This window comes from Candida metapsilosis (assembly GCF_017655625.1).
Source record: "Candida metapsilosis strain BP57 chromosome Unknown scaffold3, whole genome shotgun sequence".
Taxonomy (NCBI): Eukaryota; Fungi; Ascomycota; class Pichiomycetes; order Serinales; family Debaryomycetaceae; genus Lodderomyces; species Lodderomyces metapsilosis.
This window is the reverse complement of record NW_027138161.1, coordinates 27,914-52,628: the sequence shown is the minus strand read 5'-3', so window position 1 is coordinate 52,628 and position 24,715 is coordinate 27,914. Positions and strand designations below refer to the sequence as shown.

Here is a 24,715-nt window from a genome sequence, read left to right as displayed (position 1 = left end):
AACATTTATTTTCCTTATTCTTTATTTTCTCTCTCTCGCTTCTTTTCGTGTCGGCGTTAGCAAAAAATTCCGTTACGATCCGGAATAAAAGTAAACACGTAGATTAAAAAACTATACACAAACTAAACCCAGTGGTAATCTTCATTTACACTGACTACTTGTTGCAAAGGTGTGACCTCTGTAACAGGTCTGATTATATTTGTAGACAAGTGATTATTCAACTCACTAGAGTCTGAGCTTAAAATGTCTGAAGAGTAAGTGGTGCTGTCACAACTGTTGCAAGAGCTCAACAAGTCAATAGGTATTGACTCGACTGATTGAACAACTGGAGCATCACCATCTTCTTCCACAATAATCCCACCAACGATGCCCTTTTCCTGGCACAATCTCTCCAATCTCTCTTTATCGCAATTTGGAAAGTAGACTCTAACCATATTGTCAGCATACTTCATTGGCAATTCACCTACTTCAAACAAGTTAGTAAGATCCAGTTTAAAATTTTGCAACTTAGCTTCAAACCTTTTGACATTGTAAAGCATCTCATCAACAACTTCTTCAGATAAAATTGTCTCATTGGGAATATTTAAACTAAAGTTTAACGGAAAAGCAATAAAGCAACTAGCGAATTGGACATTTGATGCAATTTTTTCTTGATTTGAAGCTGAGGAGTCGGTCTTGGCTAACTGGGTGATGATTTTATGATTTTTAGCACCTAAAGATAAGTTCAACTTGAGCTTCTGCAACACCCTACCTTCATCTGCGTGTGTCTTTTTGTAGACTTGAAACTTCTCCCTCAAGTTGTTAAACAACAACCTGTAAGTCAGTTTCAAATTGTGTTGATAAATTTTTAAGCGGTATGGATTTTGATAGGCTTGGGAAAAATTGTGGTACAAGAACCCATGGTTCAAAGTAGTCAAGATCTTGGACTTAGTGCCAATTCTTGATACTTTCCTCACAAAGAGGTTATACTTTTGAAACCATGAAGATGGGTTGGCTCTTGTCCAGTTGGGGTTGTAGGAATATGTTCGCGCAGATGTACTAAACTGACGAATGAAAGGATTATTGGGTCTGGCTTGTCTAGCTGGGACCGGCACCGGGGCATACGCTGGTTGACGTTGGCGTGATCCATGGCGTTGTTGATACTCGCGCTGAAGGTTCTCACTTATCTCATTGAGAGCCTTTTGGATCTTTTTGGAGATCTCTCTAGTCCTAATGGAGATTAGGTTAGAGAATCGTTGAATGTTCATAATTGAACGAATATGTTTTGAGACCCCACTGGTGGTTTGGAAGGAAAAGAAATGAAAAGTGATGGGAATTTGTTATCGATAAGATGGGGAAAAAAAGAGGGGGAAGTCATGTCATATTCCATATTCGTATCCGAGAATCGGTAGAGGGTAGCGCTGGAACATGGTAGCATTGTTTGCACCACAAAGATGTCCTTACATCATTAACTTTACATTTTAAAGGGTCTTGTATGTGGGTGTGGGTTTTTCCCCTTACTCACCTCACTGCCTACGGGACAGTGTGGGAGAAAGAAGGCATATTTATACCAAAGGGTTTCAATTTTCCTCAGTCAGAATTCACAGAAAAGCGGATAGAGGAAAAAGGTTGCAAAACTTTAATTCTACTTATTTCTTTTTATTGATTTATTGAAAAAAGGAATGTATACACTTTATGTCTATTAAAGTATCATCTAAAAATCTAGTGAGAGCCAGTTACTGTTGTTGTTCGTATTGTCCGCTGGCATGATATTCACATCTTGTCCATAGAAGTCATTTTCATCAACTTTGACTTTTTTATTCTTTGGGATTGGATCAATCTCCTCATTAGTCATTGAGTTTAGACTTAGTATTGATGAAGGGGATGTCAATAAACTATTCTCATTCGTAGTGAAATACGAAGACAAGTCATTGTTGAATTTCCTTGAATGATTATAGTTGGACAACTTGGTGGAGCTCCTGCTGAAGAGCGAGTTTGTGTTGGACGACGTGGTGGGGATATTATTCAAAAGGAAATCATCAATAATCTCTTGCTTTATTTTGGACTTGTCAATGGGGAAATCAAATTGAGATTCAACAGGATGTGACTTTGACTGTTGGAGTGGGAAAGTTGAAAACAAGTCGTCTTCGTAAATTGGTGATTGTGCTAGTGAGTGAGGTTGAGTTCCGAAGCACGAGGAGCGTTTTCTAGGAATTGACGTGCTGGGTTGTGGTGTTGGTGCTGGTGCTGGTGGCGGTGTGTACCCTTGTGGTAGCTGTTGTGTTAGCGGTTGTGATTGCTGTAGGTTATAACCATCAAACTCCATCTTCTGTTGAATGTTATTTCCTTGCGAGTCAAAAGATTGATTGTAGTTCATTGTGCTCCCCTGGTTTAAGCCATCTTCTTGATCATCACTCAACTTATCCTTGACTGGTTTTAATCTCTCTTCAAAATTGCTAAAGTTGGTCAAAATGTCATCTAAATCGTAATTTGGCAACAAATGATGGAAAATGTCTTCCATTTTACTCAATTTTGTTTCAACATCAGTCAAATGAGCTCTGGTCAATGGCAGTCTCACTGTTCTTGGTGAATAAGAACAACACCATTTGTGTTGAATACATTTGGAGCAACGAGGGTATTCTTTTGAGCATTTGAGTTTGCGTTTTCGACAAGAATCACAAGCTTGTTCTATGACGGGAGTGGCTGAGGGTGCAATGTTGCTGCTGCTGATGCTGCTGTTGCTGTTGCCACTGTCGCACGTGGATAAAGGTTCGTTGGAATACAATTGATTGTTACACATTGAAATAGTGGTGAAAAGCAATTGATGTATTGGGATGTTTCAGTGTTGCTCTTCAAAGAATATGACTGAAGATTGTGAGTTGAAGGTGGATTGAAGCAATACAAGGTGATTGCAAACAATGGATAATACTTTGGAAATGAAAGATGGAAAAAAAAAAGTGGGAAAAAGATTAAATTGAATTGTTTAGATATTCTACTTGAGGTTATTCAAAGACGTTTATATATGGAAATGCTGAAAATTTTATTACATTTTTGTCTTTTGTTGATGATATGAAAAAAATAAATTATTTAATAAACAAATACACAAAAGCAATATATGCAATGCACAACATGCATACATAATAATCCTTAAATTGTCACAATGTACACGCACTATTACAAAAAAAAAAATATCATGTCATAAAATCATCCAAAAAGATAAAAAAATAATTAATTTAAATTTAATTCAACAATGAAACTTGTAAACACGTGTATACACTCACCCTTCTCCTCACCTCTTTTCACAAAGGTGTATCAGTTGTTCTCTGTTTTTGAAGGTGTTATCTTGCAGTATTTACATGGTGTGATTTTCTAATAACCACTGTAACAAAAGATCGATCTCCCAACAAAAAAAAAAAGAAAAAAAAGAAAAAAAAAGAAAAAAAAGAAAAATTCAGTGTCGCAAAATTTTCTCACCCAATTTCCCACAAGCGATCCAATTACAATTGGACAGATAAATGAGAGGGGGGCCATGGGAAGAGAAGGACGGGATGGTCGGATTGTGTTTTGTCTCTACTGGTGTAGTTTCTTTTTTTTTTTTATTTTTTTTTTCCAACGCCAACCCTCTTCTCTTGCCTAATTTGTCAACAGAAGAGGGGAAATTTTTCAATTTTTTTGTTTTTTTTTTTTTTTTTGTCCTTTGTCGGTTGTTGAAAATCTCCTCTATTGTTCAACAAAAAAAACGTGCGACACAATTCTGATTTCAACAAAATTCATGGAAATAAGAGTTGTTGAAAGCGGGTTATATACCGAACACGAGGAGTAGTAGATCCATTAGATTTTATTCCCATATGCATAGTACTTCATTCCCGGAGTTTTCACGGATTTAAAAGGGGCACAGCGTGTGCTTCCGATAAGAAAAGGAGGTGCGCATGGATTAAAAAAAAAAAGGAATTAGTTTTAATGACATGCAACTGAACGAAATGTTGCGTGTCATTAACGCCACTGAAAAGATGAATGGAAATAACTAGGTTAACGAGTACATATTGGATTACTAGGATAAGAATTTTCGGAGTTCGGGGACTAAACATCGTTCGTTTATTTAGTTCTCTTTATCTACGTTTGATGAGTAATAATCATGTAATTCTTTTCTTTTTATTTAACTCTTCGGAGTTTGAATTTGTGTTTTATAATAGTTTGTGACGCTTTTGTCAACAAGAAAAAAAATATGTCTATTATTATCCATATAAGCACGACTTACGATATGGAAAAAAAGTTGGGAAAAACTCGTGAGGGGGTAAGTTGTTGCATTGAGTTGTATATTTCTAGGTCCAGTTGGTAAACTGTTTTCTTGTTGCGAGTTGCTTGAACCCTTGATTAAGTTTCTAATACTGTATAATTTATGCAGGCGAATGAAACAACGTGCTGTTAGTGAAACAGATTAAAGCACGGTTGTACTCCGACAACCTACTTTCACTTTAGCTTGTCTGTTGTCGTAAGTACTAGTTGCATCTGATCCGTCTCGGGATTAGCGTATAGATCTCTTAAAGGAATCACATGTTTTGAATGGTGAATGGCTAGATTTTTTTCTCTCTACAAACTACTCTTTTGTGCAGAATGTATATGGCTTTTTACAAAAAGTGGAGTGACTTTAACAAGCACAATTACACCCAATTAACATTTGGTACCCTGAAACATACCACGGTTTTCCGATTTTGAGGCAGACCACATAGGTATAGGGGCTTAATACATTGTGATGGCGTGAGGAGACTAATGACAAAAACAATAGGACAGAAAAAAAAAAAAAAAGAAACGAACAAAGATCTTAAGTTAATCCGAGAAACAATCGTAATTACACAAAACTAAGCAATGAAAAAAATCACAAGTTTTTCCGAAATTAAAAATGGCTACTCTGTATATTAGGCTTTTCTTTTTTTTTTTTCTTCTTGTCAAACGTTTTATTTCACCTGGAAGTTTAAAAATTGAGTTTGGATGTACACGACCAAAGTGGTGTAATGAAAACGTTTGTTACTAGAGTAGTACAAGGCTTAGACTGTGAGAGAAAGGTGTTGAAGTGGGGACTCAATATAACGAACTGCGAAAGGAAATTTCTAATCGAGGCGTTTGATACAACGCTTTTCAGGCCCTTGATACTTGTGGTGTACATAATCATGAAATTAGTTTTGATCTATCACTCTGACAAACACGTTATTCTTCTGCGTGTGCGGTTTTATTTTATTTTTTTCGTCCCTATGTTTACAAAATTAATCCGAGACGCTGAAGCAAAAACATTTTGTAGATTGGAAAGGTGCGTTGTAGCTTATAGAGTGGGATCTGAATTGTCTTATGTGACTATACAAAGTTTAATATTGCCTGTTCTTTGAAAGTTTAAAAAGTTTTTACTTTTTTTGATTAACTTTGCAGCAAAGTTTTAAAAGTTTTCAAGTTTCACGAATCATCTCTTCTTGAGTTCTGAATGATACTTGAAATCTTATTAGATTTGGCTTTATCTGACGTAGTTGAAAGGGCACTTTCCATGTGTGTGATAGAGTTTAATACTCCGAGCTGTTAAAATATGCGAACGTTCTGCATTCATTGCTTACCTAATACAAACGTTCAGTGAATGTACACGTTTACAGTTTGGGTTTTTTTATCATTCCACGTGGTGTTGCTTCATAGGTTAAGTGTGTTGTTCCATAAGTTGATAGAAAATAATCGAGTGGTTTAAGTTTAGTAAGTTCTGCGCTCCATTAAAAGATAATCCGAATAAGGAAAAGTAATCTCGTGTCGTTACTGGTTACTGAGATATAATTGTGGCCCCTACACAAAGACAAGATATATATATATATATTTTTTTTAGCATTTCGGTGTTTCAAAATGCCGTAATAGTATCTGCCGTGATTGTAGACTTGTCGAAGGATTGCATTTCTGTTTTTTTTTTAGATCAATCGTACTACTAAGTTAATACCAGCATCTTATGATCAACCACATTATCTAAACTTCGCTGCTCTTACTCTATTCTAAAAATAAAGCTTGCTAATGAAATTTGAAAAAGTACACTACCCTGAGCAAAAAAAGAAATTTTCTAAATCTCTCTCTTTTTTTCGACAATCTCGTCGTTTAGAACTAAAGAGATCCAAAGGAACAAATTTTACAAAAACAATGGAAGAATTATATAATACACACAATTGAGTACAGAGCCAAATGCCCAAAGACGTTACTGTAAGGGGGGAAGAGGGCGGAAGAATACAACTGAATGAATAACACACGCTACATTATCAGAGAAAGTTTATTGATAAATTTGTTGGTTTTTTCAACTGCAAATGAGGGGAGAAGTATCCCCCAAAACAATGTTATCTCGACTGATTGTAATGTTTCGCTCAGTTGCTTCCCCACAGATGTGTTTTATTTCCTCTAGTTAACTTCAATAAAAGCGTTCTCTACTAAAGCAGTCTCTGTTTATACATATATAGAAGAACCTCGGCTTATGAGATGGCAAATGGACAGCACAGAGATGCATAGAAATGGTATGTTTGCTCTAGATTTCAAATACATATTTCCATATGTCCATGAACATATGTGGAAAAGTACTGAAATGTGGGTGTTGGTCATATGTAGAGCTACTTAAATCTCATCGCAAGTGAATAAGAATTTCTTTTTTTTGTTTTTTTTTCTTTTTGTTGTGGTTGTTTTTGCCTTCCCCATACTTTTTTTTTCTAACCAGGGAGGATATTCTTTTACCTCTTTATTTATTTTTTTTGAGGGGGGGAGAAGGCTTGGTAGTGTAAAGGACAAAATGGGGTGGATAATAAAAAAAAGCAACTTAAAGCAAGGGGTATAGAGAAAGGGGAGTAAATATCTTAAAGTGAACGGTTGGTCGTTTGGATGTTATATTCTCTTATGTATAATGTGTATATGAGGTTATGTAAGGAAAAAAAAAAAAACATCTGGAGAGATGATATGATTTCCGGGTGAAATCGTAAGAAAAAAAAAATAAGGCATCTTATTGTTTAACATACTTTCGGAGAATTTCATACTTTATTTTTTTTTTTTTCTTTTAGAGTAAAACTAAGAGAGGGAGAGAGAGAAGACAACACTGAAAAGAAGAACACAAGACATAAAAAATATTAAGTATAATAAAATAAAATAATAATAAAATAATAATAGAATAAAATAATAATAAAATAAAACATAAAATAATAAAACATAAAATAAAATAAAATAAAGAAGAATTTTTTTTTTTTGTTTTATATATATTCATCTCACTTCCTTTTCTTTCTTTCTCTCTTTCTTCTTCTTTGTTTAACCAACACTTTATACATATTCAAAGAAGGATAGATACAACCGCACTACTCACCTCATCCCATAATGAATAGTACTATATCCCCACAACAACAACAACAACAACCCCAGCCGAGCCACAATCAAATTTCCCCTCATTCGCTGCTGGACTTGCTCTCCCCACAAACACAGCAACAAGAACAACACACACCAAATAGTGCAACACCCACAGCTGAACCAACTACACCTGATACTAGCAACGGTTCCACTAGTCTGTCTCAACAATCGTCGTCACTGAAGAACAAACGAGATGGTACTAGACCTTACAAATGTCCTCACTGTGAAAAAGCTTTCCACAGACTAGAACATCAAACAAGACATATACGTACTCACACTGGTGAAAAACCTCATGTGTGTAAATTCCCAGGCTGTACAAAAAAATTTAGCAGGTCTGATGAACTCACGAGACATTTACGTATCCACACCAATCCAAATTCCAGGAAAAACAAAAAAAATGAAAAGGTCAAGAATGATATTGTTTTCAAGAATACAACTACTGGTATAACAGAGGCAAAGCAGCAGGTACCACAGGGCACCTCTAATGGCTCTACAAGGGGTAGAAAGAAGCAAAATGCTGATATAGTCGCCACGTCACCACCATCGTCACCAGGAAGTTCTACAAGCAACAAGATGGATATTGACTCGGTACCGCCAGCTGAGCAACAACAATCACCCACCGAGCAAACGCTCACTCCTACAGCTACACCCAACTTCAAGAGTGAGATTTCTGTCCCCACTGGCCTGCTAAGCTCTACAACTACGTCAAATTCCCAAGAATCACTCACTATGAACAAGAATCTTTCAAGTATAGATATACTAGCTCTGGCAGCTACCCAGGAACTAGCTAGTATAGAATTATCCAAGTCATTTCCTTCACTTGTCGACCATTTCAATGACAATACTCAAAAAACTCATAGTATGGAATTTAAATTCTCACCACCAAAATCCCTGCATTTAAATCAAGAGATTGGTAGCAAGCCATCGTTCCATTTTAATGATACAGGAAACTTAACCTACTTGTCAAACATTGCAAGTAAGTTTTCGGGTATTCCTAGGATGACACCACTCGAACAGCCACAGCCACAGCCACAAGTGCAATCTCACACTAGTCGCAAACAAAATATCTCCCAAGACTCAGACATTGATTATTTGAAACAGAAACTTAAAAAATCAAGACCAAATAGTCCCAAATTTTACCAATACAACAAGCTCAACAGTGGGAACCACTATACCATGCCCAACTCACCTGTCCTTGGGTTATCTACCAGTACAACTCCGTTAATGTCTGCAAGTAACAGTTTTACCAATTTGGCGCTGTTGGCAATGACATCTAGTGGAAATCATAAAAGTGGCGGAATCACCCTTCCACATCAACAACCTAGTACCCCAGCTTCAAAAACTACATTTAGCATTCCTAAAATGTCGCCCACTTCGACGGAAGCTTTGCCTAGTCTCAAGAGTTTGAACCTACCGATTGGTGATTATAAATAAATATCTTGTAATAATATATCTTCTATATACCAACTGACCAAATCTCCTTTTCATCTTCAATTCTATCACTAAACAAGGTTTCTTCATCACCACCTTGCTCGATACGCTCTCTTTCAACATGGGCCAATCTAACTGCAACCCTCTTTGTGTAATCACCAATGGATCTAGGGACTATAGAGGTACCAGTAACAGTTGTAATCTCAGTCCTGCCGTTAAACCAGTTGTCAAACACTTTCAACTCTTGATCAACAATTGCAAACACCTCCAAGTATGCCTTCTCCGCTGCCAACTTGATAGGAATGATTGGATCACGAACTGAGCTAAACACACTTGGGACAATGAAATCAAGATATTCTTGAGGAATGGCCTTTTTATGAGCAGCAGTTCTAATAACAATCAATGACAATCTCCTTGTATCTGGAGATGCCGAGTTGGGTTGAATAGCATTCTTTGCCAATTGCCTGTACAATGCTTCGTCACTGATCTCACTAAGCACTAATTTACCAATGGCAATAGTGGCATTGTCACTAATGTATGGAATGGTTGAATCAGAACATGCAGCAACAAAGTCAACAACTTCAGGGTTATGTTTCACCAATTCTGGGGCATATTTCAAAAATGCATTGATAGCCAAAATGGAAAATTTGCTTTGCGAATTGACAACTTTTTTCTGCAACAACACACTTGTCTCTTCTGTGGTCAACACATTAGCTAGTGAACCTAACAACTTGGCTGATGAAACTGAGTCGATACTTTCCTCTTCAACTACTGATAACAAACTAGTCTTTGATGCTTCATTCAATTCCTTACCTTTCAATTCAACCACAGCCAACATTCCTTGCAACATTGATGCCTTGACACCTGAATCATCAGTGGCTTTAGAGTTTGTCACCAACTCGGTAATCAATGAATCAACCCTAGGTTGGTGCTTAATTAATGTTGATAATGCAACAACTGCACGTTTCCTCAATGTATCGTTTGAAACATCACTCAATGAACGTACAAAAGTCCTTTGCAATTGTGGGATAAATGGTCGCAAAAATTGAGGAATCTTGATCAACAAATTATTCAAAGCCACAAGAATAGCAGATTTGATATTAGAGGCCACTTTTTCACCAATGACTCTAATCAATGGACCAGTCAAGCTCGTTGCCAATGTGCGCAAGTTTTCAGCTGGGGTCTTTTCTATAATATCAGCGATAGCCAATGCGGACAATTCACGTTGATCAGATGAGCCATACATTAACCCATGCAAAAACACAGGGAGAATACAGTTGGGTCCTTTTGGTAAAGCAAATGCGGGTACTGATACACCAGTTAATCTGAGTGCTTGGTATGATGGTTTCACTAATTTCTCCAACAATTCCTTTGGTTGTTTCTTGATCAAGACTGTAAGCGATTCCATTGAGGCTTTGACAACTTTTGGTGATGGATCAGCTAAAGAAAGAATCATTTGATAAACAATATCTTCAAGGTACATTGAGTAGTCCAATGTGGCATGTTCGAAAAAGTCCTTAGTTTGAGTGAAAATGACTTCTCTAATTTGTGGATCTTCATGCTTCATTAATGCCAATAACTGCTGCATCAACAAGTGAGCACCATCATCTTCAACTGACAACAAGACTTGATTAAACTCTTCTGAAATCTCTTCTCCTGCAATGATAGACGCAATCAAGGTGTTCAAAATGGTTGACAATCTCTTGTACAAGGCGGTACCTGCAACTGATGCCAAAGATGCCAATGCCACTGCATCAACTGGTGGTTCCAACAAGGAAGGCAATGTGATTGGGAAAATGATTTCTGATTTCGACGCCATCAATTCCTTCAATGCCATTAAAGATGCCGAAGAGTTGCTCAATTCTGACAACAATTGTGGAATAATTTCATCAATGACAACTTTTCCAATTTGCTCATACAATTGTTCAAACGCTTGTGCGGCAGCATTTCTAGTAGGTTTATCTTGGGTGATAAGACCATTGTAAATGATGCTGACAAATGTGTCTCTATAAGTGGTGAGTCCCTCCAATGAAGTCGATTTGATCAACTCGGTCAATGCAATACATGCTCCTTCTTGGTCCTTGGCATCCTTCAATGATGGCAACAATTGTGGTAATGCATTTGCACCAACACGACGCACCATGTCACCCAATGTCTGAGCGGCAATTGTTCTTTGTGTCTCATCGTCAGATGCTAATTTCTGGACAATCAAAGAAGTCAAAGTGGGCAAGATCTCCTTCACTGTTCTTGGAGTGTTGGCAACAAGAGCCTTCCAAATATCGGCACTAGCATTTCTAACCATACCAGCAACATCAGAACGACAAACAAACAAGGCAGCCAAAATACGGTCACGACGTTCTTGACCCAAGACTTGTGCAAGGGTTTTGTTAACCATTTGATCTTCAATAAGTTCGTTTTTACCAGAAAGTCCTGTGATTTGGAATAACAAATCTCCAGTAAGTTCCAATGATGAAAGACGAATACGATACGATTCGTTGGACAATCCGGCTTCCAATTCTGGCAACAATAAATCAACAGCCTTTTTGGCGTAATTCTTGACAATCAATCTACCTGCTCTCAATGCCGTCTCCCTAATCTCTTCATCTTGATCAGCCAATCCATTCAAGATTGGTGGAATGATACGGTTCAAGTAAGGAGCAAATTGAGAGCCAAAACAAACGGGCAAGAAAAGCAAAAGTGGCATGAATCCAGCCCTGACTGCGGAACGAGGTGAAGATGCCGATGAGATGATCGAAGGTAAAAGTTCCTCCAATTTGTTTGTACCAAGTCCACAAATAACCTCGGAAAGAGCTTGAGCGGACCCAAGACGATCTCCAGCTTTTGATTCGTCTTGCAAAGTGCCAATCAATTTCGAAATCAATCCAGGGAATTGCTCTTCGCCTAGTTTTTCAACCAACGAACCCAATGCTCTGGCAGCTGTGGATCTAGTGGCTGGAACTGGATCAACCATAGCTGTCTCCAACTCTTCAACCAACTCGTTCAAGTATGGTTGCAAGTCCTTTGAATCGACTAAAATGGCCATATTACCCACAATTTGGCATGCTTTTTTCTTGGTAGACGCAGATCTATCCTTCATTGCACGATGGATGACATGAATGATTAATGCTAATGATGAGCTGTCGATATAGTGTACAAACTGAGTCTTTGTTAACCTATCCAAAGCTTCATCCAAGTGTTTGGTTGGATCTCCAATGGCATTGATCAAGTAAGGAACAATTTGTTGAATCTCTGGGTTTCTGATAACCTCACCAAATCGTTTAAGTGATTGCTCAGCTGCTTTTCTCACCTCCTTGTGCGTATCATTCAACACTCCAACAATCTCAGGAATGATGATGGATAATGACGCTGATAACTGTTCTGGATCAAGATACGCCATAGCACCAAGCAATTCAACTGAGCCCTTCTTTGATCTCCATGCAATTTCATCAAGGTTGGAAATGGCCAATGGAATGAGTTTCTTGACACCAAAAGATGTAGTGTTTTTCATAATTTCCTTTGCTGCATTATCAGTGGCAACTCTAACTTCACTCAGCATGTCACCAAGACTTTTCAAAATGATTGGCAAGATTTCAAACACAAATGGTTCAAAGAATTTACCCAAACTCTTTGACAAACTTTCAAAAACAAGCGAAACGCTTTCTCTTTTGACAGCGTCCTTTTTATCGTCCGATGCATCTGTTAATGTTCTAATGACATCGTAGTCTGACAATGCTCGCACACCGTCTCCTTTGACGAGACCGGCAATACCAAATGCAGCACCACGACGCTTAGCGAGGGTTTTTCCTGTGAACAACGTGTCGAATAATGTATCAAAGTACTTCGGAAGCTCATCTTTGAAGGAGGGTACCAACGGAGCGATACATTCAGAAACGGCAAATTGGACATTCGGAGTATCCAATGATTTCATCAACCGATCGAAAATCACCCTCAAACGTTCGTCAGTTGGCTTCAAGTGGCGTGCCAATGTACCATACAACACAACAACCGGTTCTTTAATGTTCTTTCCTTGCAAGCATTCTTCAAAGATTCTAATCAAAGCTTCAACATTCTTGGCTCCGTGAATTTCAATGGCGGCAACACCGGCATCTTGATACTGTTGACGTACATTTTGATCCTTATCTCCCAATGCCTCGTCAACAAGGAACTTGAAGAGCTTCTCAATATCCGAGTCGGACAATTGTGGCACGAGGAACTTGAGGGCAAGGGCGATGGTCGATCTCTCCTCCCATCTATCTCTTTGATCAATAGTTGACTTTATGACAAGACCATATTCATCCAATTTGGGAGCTGGTGGGTTTTTCTTTTCAATGTAGAAGTTAAACAACTCATCCAAGTTGATGCCAGTTTGTATCGAAGCGTCTCTATAAGCTTGCGCTACTGATAATCGCAATCCGGCATCTTTTAATTCAAACAATTCAAGCAAGTTTGTGGTATCAGGTACACTCAAAGAGTTGTCCTCCCAGATTGTTTGCGCCAACTCCCGACAATTGTTGTCTGTGTCATAAGTCTCCACATAAACCTCCTTTGAATATGCACTGAGTTCAAACTCAGAGTCCAATCCTTCCAAAATGGTCGATCTGACAAATACATGTGGGGAGACCACATTTTCCAACAATAACTGCAAATCTTCATCGGATATGTTCACGGCAATGTACTGACACAATGAAAGGAAACATTCTTTCACCAACTTGGCCTTGGATGGAACTGCCATGAGACTGACTAAAATCTGCAAAATGCTAGTCCTTGGTATACCAGCGTCGGCAAACAATTCAGCATGAGCGGAAATAATCTCCACACTCAAAAGCAAGTGCTCCTCTTCTGGGTCATTCTCAACAAACTCTGATGTAACGGCAATCTTTTTTGAATTTTTGAAAGCAGCCGATTGTCCAATTTGCAACACCTTGATCAATAAGGGAAGCACATAGGCTAGCGATACACCATCCAATGGATTTTGATCACTTAAGATCTTTACACGGTACAAGATCCTTCCAAGTAGCGACTCAAGCGGTTCCTCTTCGTATTTAGGGTCAACCTTGACGCCGTACAATCGTAAAATGGCAACACCAACAAATGTTTTTAAAATCTCAAACCTTGAGGTGACCAAGGAGGAGAGGTTAATAAACGATGGTGCACTTTTGAAAAAATCGCCTTCCGAAATGGCCAAGTCGAGTAGCTTCTTTACACTAGTGGGGAACCAAGAATCGGCACCATTGTTGACGACTTTGGCTTGTGCTGCTAACTCGTCAATTAAACCAATGGCAAAGTTTACTTTGGCAACTGTGCTTTTGATTTCACTCCTGATCTTTGACTCTTTTGCAATTTGCTCTGCAACGAGCTTCTTCTCTTCCGGTGTCAATTTCTTTGCCTGCTTCAACTCTTTTCCAATTGACTCTTCCCAAGCTCTGATCTCGTAATCCTTTGCATTCTTGTCTAATGCTTTAGGCTTTTTCTCGATGACGTTGATCACCATTTCACCCTCCTTTCCGTAATAGATGGACTTGGATACCTCATCTATATGCTCAACAGTCAAACTCTCCTCAATGAACTTGGTGATGATCCCAACGGACTCTGGTTGGACAAATGCAATAGTGGCGAGAGCCTTTATTGAGTTTGGTGATTGATGGGCCACACACTCGGTGAAGATTTTCTGGTAGTTATCCTTGACTAACGTCCCAATATCAATCTTGTGTCCGCTTCTTTGTACAAGGCCAATCCAACCACCATTTATACGAATGCTGGGGTCATTTGCTGCAATAATTAATTTAACTGCGTTGGATTTTACTTGATCGGCTTCTTTTAATTGAGTTAGGATGGAAAACACCGCATTGAGATCTCTTGGGTTGTGTATTTCCCTATCGAGTTCGTACGCTTCTTTAATGATTCCATCACTCAACGACAAATTGACTTCAACCTCCTCCTTGAATCGATCTTGAGCAACTCTTTTGACACTGTATGGGACTTTCCTACCGCTAAGCACATACAACCAGCCCTTTGGATGATTGTACAAATCTTTTACAAACCAGTACAAGTCAGTGGCATCCAATTTTTCAAAAAGTTTTGTCTCCTCAAGCAAGGCTGAATCTTTGTGGGTGAGGGCTAATATCACAAAGGCACACGCAATGTTTTTAATGTTTGCAGCTGGTGCTTTTTCAATCTCAGATAAGGTCTCATCAAACACAACAGTGAAATCTGGCTGTTCCTTTCCCAATGCGTGTTTACCATAGTCGACATACCAAACGCGCTTGAACTTTGATCTGAATCCGGTGGTGAATGCTTTGATTACGTCGTCGTTGAATTTGTTTGCTTTGAAGGCGTGGTATGCAAACACATCCACTAAGCTACCTAACGAGACCTCGTTTTGCTCTTTCGCCACTAAGGGAAGCAACGAGTTGACAACCTTTTCCGAATCAGCGGTGCTGATGAGACTCTTTATCAACAACGATTTCGATTCAGCATTTGTTGTTGTTTTTATAGCTTTGATTATCTCGTCTGAGATGTCGTCTTTTGATTTTGCAACCACCAAATCTAATGTATGAAAGGCACCCACTCTGACGTTTTCCTTCTGCGATTTGACTCCAGAAATGATTGATGATACAAGCTTTGGTGATGGAGTGATTTCGATTTGCAAGTGCTTGAAAAGGTCAGGAAGCACAACGCCAAATGAGTTTTCCGAAGACCTAAGGATGGCCTTTTCAATTGATGGAAGTAGAAGAGTGGTAAAGTTGTTTTCGTTTACCAAAGTCTCAACACATGGTCCAAACTGCTCTACCTCAAACTTAGTTGGTTTCTTTCCTAGCAATACCAAATTGATAAATGTATTCAAAACCTTTGCATCATGACTTTTGAATTTTTCAAGTACCGACGGTTTCTTTGGTATGAGCTCGATTGCTGCCAAATTCAACACACCAAATAAGGCAAAGCACTCTTGATCAATAATAAGATTCATGTATGTATCATCCTCGAGTAATGTGTTGGCAATGCTTGTTTTTGTAGCCGTGATGGCTGACTTGGCAACTCTATCCAAATGCTTTGACGATTTGTCTTCTGTGCACTTGACAAATAATTTCGCCTGGAGGGTGGCACATCTCTCGTTAAGGCTTTTTCCCCTTGCTAATTCTATATTAAATGTGTTTATCCACTGAAGAAGGGTCAAGTAATCGGTGACGGCCAAGGTTGTTCCTGATGTCTCTTTTGCGATAAATTCAACGTAGTATGATAGAAACCTGCCATCTATCTTGCTGATACTAATCAATGCTGCCAATACTGCATTCCTCGAATCGGTATCTTGGTAGAAGTTGTAAGTCCTAAGCAATATATGAGCTACTGTTTGCAATTCACTTTTTGCAATATTCTCCAAATTCTGCTCAATCGAATTCAATGTACTGAGCCTATCTTTTAAAGAGGAGCTTTTGACGCCCTTTTCATAAACAGGCTTCAATTGTCCCCATTCGACGATTTCCAGCATTTAATGATGATGTGAAGAAGAAGTTAAACGAATAGAAAATAAGAGAGAAAATGAAGAAGAAAAAAAATTTTTCAAACCTTTTTCCCTCTTTTCTTCTTTATCAACTATAACAGTCGATGACGAAAGGTAATGGTCCGTTGCAGTAATGGGTTAAAGGTCTACAGTTTCTGTTTGGCTGGAGACCCGACTCGACAAGATTTACTCTTGTTGGGCGCTGTGGAAAACATCACGAACCCAATATCACCACACAATACAAAGTGATTGTACACATCTGAGGCTGTTGTTGATGAGAAGAGTTAAAGTAGGTATAAGTCTTGGCCACTGTGCTGAGGCTTTGATAAAGAGCTCAACGTAATAAATATTCATTCTAATTATACAAATCATAAAATCTTCTATTCACCGTGCTTAAAGCAGCATCGGTTGCCGTACCTGCAGCTTCCATACTTTGCCCAATTAGCGCATGGCTTGGATCTCCACTTGGGTGGTCGTTCAATATGCTTCAACTCTGACTCTCCGTGGGCAAACTGACACTTGATTCCATAGGGGCAGGTGCCTGTTTTCATAAATGGTCCACACAACTCCGTCTTGTATAGTTGAGTGTTGACAGATTTTGCTTTGGGTGATTCCTTGTGCGATGGTGATTTGATTGTAGTCTGTTTTGAAGTGGTATTGTCGTCATCTAATAAATATACATGTTTGTCGCATGGCTCGTCAATGTGAAACTGGGTTTCTGTAGGCTGAACTGTCCATGTGGAGGAGGGGTGCTGCCACAATGGGGTAGTCCTCTGGGTATAGTTGTGAAGTGGACTTACATCTGAAAACAATTCAAGCCGCTGGGTTTGATAGCAAGGCGAAGTTGGCTGTGTCTGTTTGGAAAATGTAAAAGGGTAATCCAAGCTGTCTGATCCTACTGATTCGTTGGATGAAATCTGCCAAAGGTCTGGTAACAAGTCCCCAGTATTAAAGTCGGCAATTGAGTTTGATGACGACACTGAGGAAAGTGATGATAATGCTCCTCTAGTGTGCTTTGTGTCGGGTCTGTAGTTGTTGAAGGAAGAAGCAAACATTTGTTGATAGATAAGACGATATTTTCATTTTTGGGGTTATTTGATATGGGTTTTATATATAATCTTTTCCATCATAAGGCATCCACAATGAAAATTACACAAAACAAAAAACAAACCAGTCAGAGAAAAGTGCTCCACTCTAACTCTCATTGGGGAAAATGCATAGCAGGCCGGTGAAGACACAAGGGTGTATTTGCGCTCTACTGGGCATACCTGCTTCACCCACCATTACTCTACCTCTCCCCCCCCTTTCATGGTGGTTTCATTAATTTTGTTTTCCGATATGGACTTTCCACCCCCACTTTTGTGTAATTCCATTATGTCGTTGTGCCGTTTCTTTCTTTCTTCTCCTCCTTCGGATTATCTCGTTACTGGTTAACTTTTTTTTCTCTTTTCTCACTTTAAAAATTTTTTTTTCTCTCAGCCAATAGGAATTCACCATCCTTGTTTAACACGCATAAAAATTGTAACCACACTGGTACTTGCAACAGAATACTCTAAATTACCACTCATTAGACACACTCCTCACTTCAAGCCAATGACAAGCGCATTAACACGTTATTTTTCTATACCAGTTCTCCGCTTTTCTCGTTTGGTTGTTTTTTTTTCTCTTGTGTCAAACTGAAATAAAAAATAAATAAATTTCCCCTCTCTTGTGGTCGTGCTATTCTTCTCCTCTTACCGTATCACGTGAAGATGCAATTTGCACAACGTCCTTTTTCACGTGATCTCGGACATATACACCCGAATATGTAAACAAAACAAGAAAAAAATAAAAAAAACCCAGATCAAATCCCACACGTCAAACTCAATCATCTCCATGATCAAAACAAACAACCTCAAAGAACAGCTTGAATGGCTAGATCACGCAAAACCAAATCTACCGAGTCCCCAGATTATCTCTGCAGCACTCAAAAGTTATCCCAAGGAGAAACCATCCTTATCAACGCGTCCATCTTCGAATTCTCAACGACCTCGCTCGACTCCATCTGACCCATTGCGTGAGGATGTGTCGGTCATAGGTGACTTTGTTGTGACTACCATATCGCCTGAAAGTGATAAGGAGAATGTGCCACCACCACCACAACCCCAACGAAGCCAAAATCTCGATTTCAACGATTCATCATTCAACTCATCATTTAACGCGTCTTCTGCATCACTCATACTGCAATCACTCACGCAGAATCGGGGACCTAGCAAATCAAGAAAGGCCCAGTCAAAACTACCGTTGGTGTCAAAGTTTTTCAAAACACTGGGAACCTCATCGGTAACTCAATCACACAACAGAAGCCAGTCCAGTCCTGATGATGTGATAGATTTGACACTTGATAATGATTCTCCTAGAAAACGACCGGCAGAGGAGGAGCTTCCCGTGGCGAGCAAGAAATCCAAGCCAGATGATACAAGTCGCTATCTAGAACTAATACAATTGCAAGAGTCAAAGATTAAATTACTAGAAGAAAAATTTATCATAAGTGAATCAACGTCTATCTCCTTGGACCAGAAGAAGGAACATTATGTTGAATTACAGGCGAAAATTGCATCATTGGACGACTTGATTGCTAAATTGAAGGATACAAAGGAGGTTGCGGCACCGACGCAGAATGAGGTAACTGAAGATATCGAGGATACCACCAGTGATGCCCATGTTTTTAGAGCTCCGGCAAGACCAACGAGGATTGCCGAGGCAAGAGAAATTGTATCAAACATTGATGCTGGTGATGACATATTGGATGTGGAAGATGATTTTGGTAACAATACTATGGAGGGTTTAAGAACACCAACGCAGGAGCGAGATGAAGTTGACGATTTGGGCAGCTTCATAGATGATGCTTCTATCCAAAACTCGCCAACTATTGATGAGTTTTCAGATTACGGTTCAGAAACAGGCGTGATTGAAAGTCAGGAAATGCAGAATCTCCGGTTATCGCCTGAAGTTGCCGAGAAATATGGGATCCACTATGATCACAGGTCAGTACCTGCGAGTCCCATCAACGACGATCGCGCGAATGATGATCCAGACAATGATTATGTGGAAGATATTGAATTCTCCACTCAACTCAACCAGGAACGAGAGATTGATGTGATTGAGCTAGACTCTGATTCGGATGATGAAATCGACTTGGCAGATAATACTGTACTTAGTGATATGCCACTACCAGCGCGTAATATGATTAGCTCATCTGATTCATCAAATGGGGTCTCAGCCAAGCAGAGTGGACCGCCTTTTATAAACATGGATAGCGAGGATGATTTTAGTGATGAGGATGAGGAAATAATGCAAATCATCAATGCTCCAAAGCCAGCTACGCGGGTAGTGCCAGAAGGGTCTGACGATTTCATAGATGAAGTATATGACACCCTCAACAAAGTATTCAAGCTTCAATCATTTCGTCCTAACCAGTTGGAAGCGATTGTTGCATCGCTTTTGAATAAAGATGTTTTTGTTTTGATGCCTACAGGGGGTGGAAAGTCTCTTTGCTATCAACTACCAGCGTTAATCAAAGGTGGACACAGCAAGGGCACTACTGTTGTCATATCGCCATTGATATCGCTAATGCAAGACCAAGTGCAACATTTGATCCATAAGAACATCAAGGCCGGAATGATTAGCTCCAAAGCGAACAGCGATGACAACAAGCACACGCTAAACCTATTTCGTGAAGGGTTCCTCGATATAGTATACTTGTCTCCTGAAAAGGCCAACAAATCACCAATGATTCAAAAAATTATTGGTAAGCTATACGATCGAAATCAGCTTGCACGGGTTGTGATTGACGAAGCTCACTGCTTGAGTTCATGGGGCCATGATTTTCGCCCCGACTACAAAGGAATGGGATTTTTCAAAGAGAGGTTTCCAAGAGTACCACTCATGGCATTGACTGCCACTGCTAATGAAAAAGTGCGCATGGATATCGTACATCATTTGAAAATGGACTCGCCGGTGTTTCTCAAACAAAGCTTCAACAGAACTAACTTGTACTACGAAATAAGGTGGAAGAGTGGTAACTACCTCGAGTCGATGAAGGATTACATATTGTCACGATATAAGAACAAGTGTGGGATCATCTACTGCCACTCGAAGCAGTCCTGTGAACAGACTAGTGCCAAGTTGAATCTGTTTGGTTTGAAAACATCGTTTTACCATGCAGGAATGACGCCGGAAGATCGTTTCAAGATCCAAACCAACTGGCAGAAGAACAAGATCCAATTAATTTGTGCTACAATTGCCTTTGGTATGGGTATAGACAAGCCTGATGTGAGATTCGTGATACATTTGTTTATTCCAAGAAGCTTGGAAGGGTACTACCAAGAGACTGGAAGAGCAGGACGTGATGGCAAGCCATCTGAATGTATCATGTACTATTGCTACAAAGATGCAAGGTCGTTACAAAACATGATCCACCGTGATGCAGATTTGACGGAGGAAGGTAAAGAGAACCACTTGGCGAAATTAAGACAGGTTGTGCAGTACTGTGAAAACACGACCGATTGCAGACGAAAACAAGTGTTGCACTATTTCAATGAAACTTTTAACCCTATCAATTGCAAAAAACAATGTGACAACTGTAAAAACTACAATCATGTGACTGTTGTTGAGAAGGACTGTACACAGTACGCCCAGGACATTCTCAAACTAGTCAAATCAATCCAAAGCGAAAAAGTGACTGTTTTGCACTGTCAGGATGTATTCAAAGGTCTCGAGTACAACAAAATCACCAAGATGGGCCACAATAACAATCCCTGTCACGGCAAAGGGAAAAACTTGGACAAAACGGATGTTGAGAGGATTTTCTTTTACTTGCTTAGTGAAGAGTGTCTTGTGGAATACCAGGTGATGAAAGGTGGGTTTGCTTCAAATTACGTCAGAGTCGGCAGAAATGCGTCAAAGGTATTGAATGGTAAGAAAACCATCAAAATTCAATTTAGTAGTACATAGTCTATATGTTATCATCGTGGTATACAAAATTAGTTCTCTTGGGATCCCTTGGTGCGCCTTTAATGTACTGACTGTCATCTGGTGGTCTCTCTGCAAGTTGATTGGAATGTAACATGCTTTGAATACTGAGTAAAATGCTTTCAATGGAACAGGCAGGGGTCCAGTCATCCCCAAGTAGGTTAAGACAAATGTGGCCATTGGAGTAAATGTGGGGGTGTAACGGAATCTGTGAGGAACCATAGTTGATAAACACAACCGATGGTGAATCAACGGGGTAGTCGTCGGTGATGGTAACTTGAAGGTAGTAGTCATCTGGATAGAGCTCATGGTTGTCGATGTGTATTTTAAAAAGGAAGCTTTGTAGCTCTTCCGATGATATGAGCTCTACCCCGGGCAACTTTGCCTTGCTTATGGCTTGATACTCTTTTACTAACCTTCTGTGATACGGATGCATGTGGGGAGTAGTGATGAATGGTTTTTTTTGCGCTACCGCAATTTTACAAATTGACTGATCTTTAACATTGATGCCAGACGCTAAACAAATCATCCCTGTGAAGAGGATGACGGGATAGAGCAAATCACTAATGCCCTCAACGCAACACGGTTAGAGCCAGAAGGTTCTGAGGAATTTATTGATGAAGTGTATGGTACCCTCAACAAAGTGTTCAAGCTTCAATCATTTCGTCCTAACCAATTGGAAGCTATCGTTGCATCACTTTTGAACTAATGTTTTTGTTTTGATGCCTACAGGGGGTGGAAAGTCCCTCTGTTATCCACTACCAGCTTTAATCAAAAGTGGGCACAGCAAGGGTACTACTGTTGTCATTTCACCCTTGATATCATTAATGTATGACCAAATGCAACAATTAATCAAAAAAGATATCAAAGTGGGTGTGATAAACTCAAAGATAGATTCATATGAGAAAATGCGTGCCCTTGAACTGCTTGACGAAGGACTCTACGATAACGTATTTACTAAATGGTGACTTGATGAAACCTTATTACAGGCACATTATTGACGTCTTGGACAGCGGTATACCAGTTTTGCTCTACAATGGAGATGAAGATTTCATCTGCAACTGGTTGGGAGTTGATGCATGGAGCAATAAGTTGGAATGGAGTGGCTCACAGGGATTTGCTAAAGCGCCAATTAGAAAGTGGGAAGTTGATTGGTGAACATGCTATGTAAAGTGTTACAATCAGTTTACTGTTTTGAGAGTCTTCGATCAATCACGCTAGGCTTTGGAGATGTTTAACCGTTGAATTGGCATTCTGAAAAGTATATAGGTATCACGGAAACAGATTTTGTTTGATAAATATGGATGCTTATCTATTGCTACCTGTTGTTTCTCTGAAGACGTTCTTTATTTTCTGCGTAGTCCATAACTCACTACTCCCGTGGAAACTATTCACGACGCTTCTCAAATGAAGTATAGCCTTAGAAAGAACCATCGCTGCACGGAACCGTGCAATATGTGCAATCCTATCTACAAAAGTACTAATTTAAACTTGCTGGGACGTAAATGATTCCCTTCATGGGAACGGCATTACACAAAGCAGAATTAGTCGGAGCCACAGTCCAATGTCGTCATCAAAAGATAATACCGGAATATCGAATTTCCTTTTTCGGCATTCATGACACAAAATCTTATCATCAAAGCCACTGCAAGTTAATTAATTGTGTCTTGGAGTTGATAACTGGGTGCCTTTTGTAAAAGTGAATGGAAAATTAAGTTGTCATCGTTCCACGTCGCCTTCTTCTTCCAGCAATTCCAATATGAAATTTTCAACTATTACCACTTTGGCACTATCAGTCAGTTCCGTGTATGCTTTGGTAATTCAAAGCCCTATCAATGGACAGCAACCTTTGAATTGGGACAAAGATTCCTCTTCCAACTTGGACAACTCCCTTTTAGCTATTTTCAACGAACCTTTGGAATCATTGACTCATGAAACTAAAAAAGTGTGGTCAGATAAGCTTTCTAAGCAATTTAGTGAATTGAGATTCGGTGAAGGTAAGATAATCAAGCAACACTTTGACTTCCACGTGAAGGATCAGAAGGTTCCAAATCACCAATTGAGAGTCAAAACTCCAAAGGACTTAGGTCTTGACACAGTGAGTCAATACTCTGGTTATTTGGATGTTGAAGATGAAGATAAACACTTTTTCTTTTGGGCTTTTGAAAGCAGAAATGACCCAAAGAATGACCCAGTTATCTTGTGGCTAAATGGTGGTCCGGGGTGCTCATCGTCGATGGGTCAATTTTTCGAGTTGGGTCCTTCAAGTATCAACAAAGATATTCAGCCAGTTTACAACCCTTATTCCTGGAACAACAATGCTACTGTCATTTTCTTAGATCAACCAGTCAACGTAGGTTACTCATATTCATCTTCATCTGTTTCCAACACTGTTGCCGCTGGAAAGGATGTTTATGCATTTTTAGAATTATTCTTCAAACAATTCCCACAATTTGCCAATTTAGACTTTCATCTTGCTGCTGAATCTTATGGAGGTCACTATGCTCCTGTTTTTGCTAGTGAAATATTGAGCCACCCTGAGCGCTCATTCAATTTGACATCGGTTTTGATTGGTAATGGTTTGACTGACACGTTGGTTCAGTATGAATATTACCAACCAATGGCTTGTGGTGAAGGTGGTTCTGAGGCGGTTGTTGACCCGCAACAGTGTCAAATTATGGATGCCACTAAGCCGCTGTGCTTGTCCCTCATTAAGCTGTGTTACGATACAGAGTCAGTGTGGAGCTGCTTCCCCGCCACCGTTTACAGCAATGAAGCCCAAATGAGTCCTTATCAAAGAGCAGGCTATAACTTATATGATGTTCGACGCAAATGTGATGGGTCTCGATTTTGCTACGAGAGTCTTGATTACGTCGATAAGTATTTGAGCAAGCCGGAAGTCTTGGAGGCAGTAGGAGCTGAGGTATCTGGTCATGCCCCATGCAATGACGATATTCATGCTAACTTTGTGTACTCTGGTGATTGGATGAAGCCATACTATAAAAAGGTGATTGATGTTTTGGAGAAAGGAGTTCCCGTGTTGATTTATGCAGGGGACAAGGACTTTATTTGCAATTGGTTGGGAATTCAAGCATGGACTGATAGATTACCATGGAGTGGCTCACAGGGATTTGCTAAAGCGCCAATTAGAAAGTGGGAAGTTGATGGTGAACATGCTGGTAATGTCAAAAATTATAAAAACTTTACATTTTTGAGAGTTTTTGGTGCTGGTCATATGGTTCCTCACGATCAACCAGAAAACTCCCTCGACATGGTCAATAGATGGATCAATGGAGACTACAAATTGTAGTCTTGTGTAGGTCTATATATTATTCAGTTGTTGAATAAAAGTCGTAAGCAGAGTTAATCGGTGTTTCTAAACTTGAAAAGCTAACTCCT

The 24,715-nt window shown here is 39.4% G+C and overlaps 8 protein-coding genes across 8 annotated transcripts; 4 read left to right on the top strand and 4 right to left on the bottom strand. All coding sequences in view use genetic code 12, as the record gives it.

The window, feature by feature from the left end:
- Positions 1-122: 122 nt before the first annotated feature.
- Positions 123-1,247, bottom strand: I9W82_002809 (uncharacterized protein; the record flags this gene model as incomplete). The annotated part of the gene is made up of 1 exon (XM_067691705.1): positions 123-1,247. The coding sequence occupies one exon, from the start codon at positions 1,245-1,247 to the stop codon at positions 123-125; it is 1,125 nt and encodes a 374-aa protein (XP_067548158.1).
- A 446-nt stretch (positions 1,248-1,693) lies between these two features.
- GAL4 (galactose-responsive transcription factor) lies at positions 1,694-2,779 on the bottom strand (the record flags this gene model as incomplete). Its single annotated transcript, XM_067691704.1, has 1 exon — positions 1,694-2,779. One exon carries the CDS (start codon positions 2,777-2,779, stop codon positions 1,694-1,696), a length of 1,086 nt encoding a protein of 361 aa, XP_067548157.1.
- Positions 2,780-7,344: 4,565 nt separating this feature from the next.
- Positions 7,345-8,808, top strand: I9W82_002807 (uncharacterized protein; the record flags this gene model as incomplete). Its single annotated transcript, XM_067691703.1, has 1 exon — positions 7,345-8,808. The coding sequence occupies one exon, from the start codon at positions 7,345-7,347 to the stop codon at positions 8,806-8,808; it is 1,464 nt and encodes a 487-aa protein (XP_067548156.1).
- Positions 8,809-8,830: 22 nt separating this feature from the next.
- Positions 8,831-17,358, bottom strand: GCN1 (Gcn1p; the record flags this gene model as incomplete). The annotated part of the gene is made up of 2 exons (XM_067691702.1): positions 8,831-16,214; positions 16,721-17,358. The coding sequence occupies 2 exons, from the start codon at positions 17,356-17,358 to the stop codon at positions 8,831-8,833; spliced, it is 8,022 nt and encodes a 2,673-aa protein (XP_067548155.1).
- An 820-nt stretch (positions 17,359-18,178) lies between these two features.
- SGS1 (ATP-dependent DNA helicase) lies at positions 18,179-21,298 on the top strand (the record flags this gene model as incomplete). The annotated part of the gene is made up of 1 exon (XM_067691701.1): positions 18,179-21,298. The coding sequence occupies one exon, from the start codon at positions 18,179-18,181 to the stop codon at positions 21,296-21,298; it is 3,120 nt and encodes a 1,039-aa protein (XP_067548154.1).
- Position 21,299: 1 nt separating this feature from the next.
- On the bottom strand, positions 21,300-21,752 carry UBC15 (Ubc15p; the record flags this gene model as incomplete). The annotated part of the gene is made up of 1 exon (XM_067691700.1): positions 21,300-21,752. One exon carries the CDS (start codon positions 21,750-21,752, stop codon positions 21,300-21,302), a length of 453 nt encoding a protein of 150 aa, XP_067548153.1.
- A 464-nt stretch (positions 21,753-22,216) lies between these two features.
- On the top strand, positions 22,217-22,474 carry I9W82_002803 (CPYA; the record flags this gene model as incomplete). Its single annotated transcript, XM_067691699.1, has 1 exon — positions 22,217-22,474. One exon carries the CDS (start codon positions 22,217-22,219, stop codon positions 22,472-22,474), a length of 258 nt encoding a protein of 85 aa, XP_067548152.1.
- Positions 22,475-23,075: 601 nt separating this feature from the next.
- On the top strand, positions 23,076-24,626 carry I9W82_002802 (CPYA; the record flags this gene model as incomplete). The annotated part of the gene is made up of 1 exon (XM_067691698.1): positions 23,076-24,626. The coding sequence occupies one exon, from the start codon at positions 23,076-23,078 to the stop codon at positions 24,624-24,626; it is 1,551 nt and encodes a 516-aa protein (XP_067548151.1).
- Positions 24,627-24,715: the final 89 nt, after the last annotated feature.